At 45.3% G+C, this 8,128-nt stretch overlaps 1 protein-coding gene across 1 annotated transcript in view; it reads left to right on the top strand.

The window, feature by feature from the left end:
• Positions 1-4,845, top strand: part of Egf (epidermal growth factor) — a 76,064-nt gene extending 71,219 nt beyond the window's left edge. Inside the window, exons 22-23 of the mRNA XM_031375473.1 lie at positions 1,586-1,685; positions 3,823-4,845. Of these exons, the coding sequence (XP_031231333.1) occupies positions 1,586-1,685; positions 3,823-3,845 (123 nt within the window). The 3' untranslated portion in view covers positions 3,846-4,845. The remainder of the gene's footprint in view (positions 1-1,585; positions 1,686-3,822) is intronic.
• The last annotated feature ends 3,283 nt before the right edge of the window (positions 4,846-8,128 follow it).

The following is an 8,128-nucleotide window of genomic DNA, read 5'->3' as shown; positions in this document are numbered from 1 at the left end:
CCCCCTCGAGCTGTCATAACTGCCGTCCACACCAACTGCTTCTGCACATGGCAGAGGGAGCTGGGGAGAGCTGAATTCCCAAACTCGGAGGAGAAGCAGCAAAAACAAATCTGCTCTGGTCAGCTGCTGTCCATCGCAGCCGGAGTCCCGGAGCTGTGCGCTTCTCTCTGGCAGAGTGGCACATGGTTGGAAAGTTTGCAGCATGCATCCTGGTTGGAGCTAGAAAGAATGAGCCTACGCCCTCACACAGCAGGCCGCTGTATTGATTCTGCAATATGCCACTGCAGAGAGACCACTGATGAGGAGGAGACTAAGTATGAGGAGGGTGACGAGTATTGTGGGGAATGGAAAGGAAGAGAAAACAGCTCCTGAGAGCCACCCTCATCCCCAACATCTCTGTCCCCTAGTCCCTGATTGGCTCCACTCACTAAACCTCCCTACCCTTCTCTTGATGAGAAAGACAGGTACAGATTTTTTTTTCTATGCTCTTTACTGTTGAGTTCTAGGTCCTTCCTGTGGAGGGTTCCTTTCTGAACTACACAGAAGTCCAAACCTTGGAGTAGTCTTTCACCTGGTTACTTATTGACAAGGAAGGACTTTGCCAGAGCATGGGTCCTGTGCCCAGAGCATGGCCTACTTCTATTCTTCCTCTTTCTGTTTGATTTCTTTTAATACCTAACCTGTCTGGCCTGAGGGCAGGCCAGTTGGCTCTGCTCAGCCTGCATTGCAGGTGTGCAGTGAGTTTGAACCCCGCAAACAATGACAAAAATGATTGTTTGTTGAGTAAAGAGAAGTGCTGTTGTATTTACCTGGGCCGCCCTTTCAATACTCTGCCTCTGAGCTGCTCACCTATGAAGTGGTGGATCCTTGCAAGATAGTAGTTATGCTAGTAGCTATGCGTATTTGCTAATGACCTTAGTTACCTGGGACTTGACAGTACGCTTAAATGAGTTATATATAACCTTATGCACATACACACACACACATACACACACACACACACACACACACACACACACACATGTGGTGCATATATGTTATTCATCCGGCCGATGGGCAGTACTCATGATACCTATGAATACTTGTACAATTTGCAGCACAACAGTAGCCCAAGATTCCAGAATCAGAACAGATTCCCCAGTAAAAATAGTTGTGTGCCCTAGTAGAAATGAATGCAAGGTTTCCAGAAGCTTTCTAGGAGCTCTCGGGCTGGAGAGATGGCTCAGCAGCTAAGATCACTGACTACTCTTCCAGAGGACTGGGATTTGATTCCTTGTCCCCACATGCTGGCTCGTAGCCATCTGCAACTCTCTTTCCAGGGGATCCAGTGCCCTCTTCTGGTCTCCATGGACATCAGGCATACATATAATGCACAGATGTACATGCAGTCAAAACTCCTGTACACATAGTAAAAGTGTAAAAAGAAAATTTAAAAGAAAGAGTCTCTCATAGGTGAAGACAGTTGACAAGGCCTTCCTTCCACCTTCACCTCCCACTGTGTGGGTGCCATCAGCTACAGTTAATGTTTATCGAGGTGGCTTCTGGATCCCAGCAGTCATCCCCTGAACCCTTTTCTTTTCTGCAGTTTGTGGTCCTAGAGGAACACCAAGAGCCCAAGAATGGGAGTCTGCCTGCAGTGAACAGCACCGTAGTAGATGCTGGCCTGTCTTCCTCCCTGCAGCCCGGTGAGTAGGTATTTTACCTTGATTGAAAGTGTTTTCCACTGAGAAATGTCATCTAGTCACAAACGGCCATTAGCCTTGTCTACATTGAGTGATCACTGGGGGATACTGATATACCAAGGAGTTTAGAGAAACACATTGGACTGCATTTCCCTCTTCTGTAAAGTCCCCAGGCACACTGCAGTCTGCTAACCACTCTGAGCAAGCCCACAGGACTTAGCCCCTTTGTGTGAGCTTCTTAGGACTGTAGGCCATCCCTAGGATTGGTTCTTAGCAATTGCTGTGAGTATAGCTCCCCTGGGGATGGAAATGACTCTCCCTAGAGAGGTTCTGTGTGCTAGTGGGAATATTCTTGTTGAGGAAAGTTGATCTGGCTTTGTCTTAGGGATTTTAGCATATTCTAGTCTTATTGGAAGCTAGCCCTCAGCCAGACTGTTGGCTGAGAAGTCCAGTCAGACCACTAAGGGACCATAAAATCGAGCCAAGTTCTCAAGCTCACCTGGAGCTCACTCTGTTAGAAACAGAGTGACGCATCCTTTGCTGTGATCCCTCTGCCAGGACTTGTATTGTGATCTGTCTCTTGGGTTTGGGGCTCAGATATCAATGTCCTCTTTACAACCCAGCGGGCATCGCTGAACATGCTTTTGTGTCATAAGCCGTTGGGAAGGCAAGGGAATCTTGAGTCAACAAAAACAGGTTCCCTGCTAATGGCAGGAGCCGGCTAAGGGTCAGTGCTACTTATATTTCCTGATAGTTCCCATCATGCACACTGCCATACCATCCTCTTCCAGTTTCCAGTAGGGAGAACCTGGGGTCTTATTACAGAAAACTCATTCTAGATTTCCATTTTGAACATGTTCTGCGCTATAACCTAAAGTACTAAATTCAGAAAAAAATTATTGCCTAATTTGAGCAAGACCAGTTTATTAAGGCTCATTAAGGAATTGAATAAAAACTGTAATAAATGTTTATATATGGGTGACTGTTGTCTGTATACATTTAAGACTCAGATTTTCAATAGTTGCCTAGCTTTTGTGGCTGGCACTGTTAGAAGGTAAAGGGCTGTCTGGTATTTACTACTTTTCCTTGAGCAGCCAACAAACACACCAGTTCCTTTCAGAGAAAATCTGCTTAGAAGAAACACGTGGTAAGATTTTGCAACTTAATCCAAAGCTCAAAGATTTGACAGAAATGTAGTTAGACCAGAGGTGAGGGATTCATATCGTTAGGACAGAATGGATTAGAACAGCAGTTCTCAACCTGCGGGTCATAACCCCTTTGGAGGTCATATACACCCAAGACTGCTGGAAAACAGTAGTTACAATTCATAACAGTAGCAACATTACAGTTGTAAAGTAGCAATGGAAATAATGTTATGGTTGGGGGTCACCACAGCATGAGAAACTGTATGAAAGTGTTGCTGCAGCGTTAGTTAGGAAGGTGGAGAACTGTGGGGTTAGAAAATTAACATTGTTATGCACTGGACAGCAAATGTGTTGATCCACTCATTAGCTTCCCATGTGAGTAGTCCAACCACCTATCGTCTTTCTGTCCCATAGATATTTTCAGTAAAAGTACACACAGGGGTTGGGTGGGAGGGAGAGTGAAAGAGTTGAAGGTCAGTTTTGGCTCTGAACCGATGCTCACTCTGCTCCTAGAAAGGCCTGGAAGCAGAGTAGTGGTGGTTGAGCACAGAGCCATCTTCATGGCCCTCAGCTAGCACCAGTGGGTGAGGCTTAGGGAAAGAGGACCATGCTGGAGGGAAGGAAACGTGTTTCTAATCTCAACGTCGTTCTAAGGCATTTATGGTCCTGATGTGGAGATGGGATGTACACAGGAAAGGCCAGACAGCACTCTTAGCCCTTTGGATCATCTCAACCAACTGAGGCTTTGCCAGTTTTAAAATCTGAGCCCCAGATAGGTTGCCAGTGGGTTCCTTTGTTTCTTCTGTTTTAAGTCTGTTATCCCTTGATTGTTACAAGGGTCTCTTCTTCTAGACATTGCCAACAATGAAATCTCTTCTCCTTCATCTCCTGCCCTTCCTCTACCTCCTCTGTATCTGTTCCTCCCTCCTCTCCCTTTATCTCCTCTTTCCCCTTCATCCTTCTCTCTTGTCCTCCTGTCCATCTTCTTTGAACAGGGTCAGCACGTCTGACGTCATAGAGACAGAAGCCCCCAGCGTAAATGGAATGGGCACGGGGCAAAGCTGCTGGATTCCACCACCAAGTGACAAAGGACCCCAAGAAATGGGGAGAAACTCCCACTTACCCTCCTCCAGGAATTATCCTCTAGCTGTGGGGGCTGAGAAGCTAAATTCTCTCCAATCAGCTAATGGATCATGTAAACAAAGGGCTCCAGACCTGCCATAGCAAACAGAGCCAGTTCAGTAGAAACTGGGAGTAGACAGAAGGTACAGAAGGGGAATAACAAACCAGGCTGATGGATGGCAGAATGAATGCTACAGATTTGGTATTCCAGTCTCCACGGCTAATCACTGCTCAGGGTCCCGAAGAGAGCTGCAGAGCTGCGACTTGTGCTTCTTGCTTTGCTTTTAGCAGTCCCACTGAAGATGTTCAAAAGAGAAGTGGAGAAAATCATTAGAAACCAAAGTCAGGACATTCCCAACTAAGCCGTGTCTTCTTCACTGGATGGTTGGCCTCTCTCCTTTGGTGCCTGAGAAGAAATGAGTTAAAGCAGGTGATCACGTGCTCTGTCAACTGCAAAATAAGTCATATGATCTACATAGAGGTCTTAGCTCAATCTCATGGAATGCTTGGAACACTATGACTATTGCTAAGATACACTACAAGTGGGACCCGGGCTCATAATTTTGCCTTCTGAATTGTGATAAATTAGTAAAAATAACTGTAACTTAGAATCTCATTTATTCAGAATTAGATCATTTATTTTTATATCTTAAAAATCTTTGAATGAAAATATTTAATTGTAAAAACATTTCCTAAGAGATGATGGTGTTTCTTAATAATGATTAAGAGTAATGATTCTTTTCTTCTTGAAGTCTTTCCCAGTGAAAACGGTAAATTCTGCTGTTTCCCTAGATTTTTTAATTTATTTTAAGACATGAGATTGTAAACAAATTGCTTGATTTATTTTCATCATTTTATCCTAATTATTTAAATAAAATCACCCTAAAGCATCAGCACTTTATTGTAATTTGATGACGTTTGTTATAGTTTGAGCCAGACCAAAGTAATTCACTAAGCCTGTCACCGTAAAGAAGATTGACCTAACCCGGATTCTAATGGTGCATTTTCCTTAGAGCCAAGCACATGGCTAACACAGAGGATACGGTGTCCATACTGTGTCACGGACAGTCCCAGGCTTTAGGCTGTGCAGGCCAGGCCTTAACTCCTCCCGTGGTTTATCCTCAAGTCTTTGGATTTGGGTGATGTAGTCAGAATCAAAAGGCATGAGCACCCGTGGTTTCAAAGTGGAGATGATATAGAAACCAGTGTGGGCAGGATGGCTGCAGGTTGAGGACGTTAGTTAATTCTTCAGTGACACTTTCTTCTGGCTTTTTTTTTTTTTTCTGAATTTAGTTTTGCTTCAGTTCACAATGGATAGCCTGCAAGTTCATAAGACCTGTCTCTTATTTTGAATAAATGAACTGACCCCAGAAAAATAAGCCAGCCTTTCTGAAGCCTTGACTAATTGGCTTCCATTTGGTACACTGAACACACCTCTCTAGAATCTCAAGATAGCCAATGGAATATAAGCCCACGGTCCCTCGAAATACATCACTGTGTTTGAGCCAGAAAATCCTCACTTCCTTTGAGCTTTGCACTAGCGAGGAAACCTTAGAAAGAGGAACCCTTGCGAATGTTTATTCGGCAGCCTCTAGTCTGCTGTGTTCTTTAGGTCAGTGTGTCATCCTAGAGATGAGCCTTCTCTTCTTCCGTCTTCGGGTTTCTAAGAGACATGTGCTCATGCGTTTGAAAATACACATTTAAAAGCATTTTCATCTAAGGTATTTGATTTGTATCTTTTCGAGACCACATTTACTTTTCTAACTCTCCTGGTCTTGATGTACACAGTACCCGATGGCAGAGTCTCTGCTGTCACCTACTCCATGTGAAAGGAACGCTCTGCCCTTTTCACATGAGTATATGCTCATTGTATGGTCATTGAGAAGTGCTAGCACCACCAAGTGTAGTATATAAGAACCCTTCCCATACACACCTGAGGGTTGGATTCTTCTTCTAAGCTCTTGGGTCCAGGCATGCCTGGAGCTGTACTCTTCCTGTTAGAATGCTGCCAGGGTGTTTACAGCTAGACGCCCTATGCTGGCAACCAGGAAAACAGCAGGCTTCCTACTCCAGTCGTGCTGTACAGGGTCAGGGGGGAGCTCTCATCCTATATGCTCTGGCCACAGCTGGCCACAGCTGGCCACAGCTGGCCACAGCTGGCCACAGCTGGCCACTGACAAGGACACAAGCGCAGGCCCAGGCACAGTTGCTCCTCCCACTCTACCTCACAGTGACTGCTGCCAGGCTGTCGATCACCCTCAATGACCTTTCAATTTTTCGTTTATTCTTGGTGAATTTCCCATCATGCACCCCAATCCCACTCATCTCCCCACCCCTTTGTATCTGCCCTCTGCCCTTGCAACCTCCATCAATCAATCAATCAATCAATCAATCAATCAATAAGAAAAAAATAAAAATCTCACTGTGGAAGCTGCAGTGTGTTATGAAGTATATATTGCCCAAACAGGTTAACTTGCAAATGTTCACTGACATGAGTCATGGGTCTGGTTCAAGGCCTCTGGCTTCTGCTACACTGTCAATCCTGGATCCTAACTGACATGCCTCTCAGATATTTTGCAGTTGCCTTGTGTCACGGAGGTCCTGTAGTTCTGGATCTACATGCTGGGCCCCATTCCACACTCCAGCAGTTCATAGATGAGATGGATATTTAGGTGAGCCGAGTCAGAGCTCCGGCCCTGGGTGTGGGAGGAAGCTAAGATGGCCAGCCCACCAGCTCTCCTGTGCCTATACCACAAGGGTAGACTCTCTCACTTTGCCCAGACACGGGGCCAGCTCTCTCTCATGCCCATGAGGCTAGCCCTTCTACACCTTCACAACTAGGGCCAGCTCTAATGTGCTGCCCAGGCTAGGTTCAGCCCGCTCTCCTGAGTGCTGCATCTAGTGAGCACCCTCATGTCCTTTGCCTGATTACCTCTCCTTCTACTGATCCTATGAGAACCAGTGAGCTCAGGCCCGCCACCACGCCCAGATGCATCAGCCTCCCTCAAACCTACTCTGCTACAGGCTACCACTGGGGGTGGGGGCTGGCCCCATGGTTTTACAGCTCTTGCTTGCCCATGTTTCCCGTTGCCTGCCTCACAAGTCCTGAGAAATAGTTATGCTTTCCTCCTGCCAGACCTGACTTTCCTAATGCCTTCTGCAATTATACAGAATGTCATTGCTGTAATAAATTACCTATTATATAATAGCCTGCGATTTGCTTCCTGTGGGAACCCTGGCTGATACAACAAGCATATGCCACCAGATATTCAAGATGCAGGTATCTTATATCCTGCAATAGAAAAGGGGAAGTACCCCTCACCTTGTTTTAACCTTTATTTCTTCAGTGGACTAGTACGGAACCGAAAAGGGTGATTAAAAGCCAAACTCAATTACAAAGGTCTACGCAAAAGATTAGCAATGAATCAGGCAGTGAGTTTTAAGAGCATTTCATGACCAAATGTCAGCTATGTAATAATGAAACATCCATTGAATGTTTCAAAGTAGCATGTAAATTATTCAATTATATTACAGCACAAAAGAAACTATGATGTAGACAGAAGGTATTTTTAGAAACATGCACTCATGACTGAAACTGCCCGCAGTTTCACGAACGGGGTTCACCTCAGGAATAAAGGACCTGAAATAGAGGATTTCAAATGCAAAGAGAAAACACGAAGCCAAGTTGCGTCCCAATCAAGGCTCCACTTTACTGAGAATAAACCAGGGTTTTTATAGTCATAGGAGAAACTGAAAACAAGTCTCTAGATTACTTACACTACAAAGAAAGTTCAGGTGCCAAAGTCCCCAGGTTCAGAAGATCTTCAGGCAGCTGGCTGGTGTACTCAGGCGTGGGCGAGCTCAAGCAGCTTCCTCAAAGACAAACAAACAGTCAACAGACAGCATCTGTCTTAGCTCCCAGGTGTTAGCCCCCAAGGAGAGGCTACCGATGACTGAAGTGAAGAGGGAAGGTAACACATGACAAAACTTCTGAGTAAAATAGGAAAAGTGAATTTCTCTAATGCAACGAAGGAAATCATCCAAAACCTACAGCAAACATTTTACCTAACACTAGAACGCTGAAGGCGCTCCCCTTAGATCAGGACTGAGACAGGGATGTGCCTAGAACGCTGAAGGCAGTCCCCTTAAATCAGGACCAAGATAGGGATGTGCCTAGAG

Source organism: Mastomys coucha, unplaced genomic scaffold (assembly GCF_008632895.1).
Source record: "Mastomys coucha isolate ucsf_1 unplaced genomic scaffold, UCSF_Mcou_1 pScaffold16, whole genome shotgun sequence".
Taxonomy (NCBI): domain Eukaryota; kingdom Metazoa; phylum Chordata; class Mammalia; order Rodentia; family Muridae; genus Mastomys; species Mastomys coucha.
This window is presented reverse-complemented; position numbering and strand designations above follow the sequence as displayed.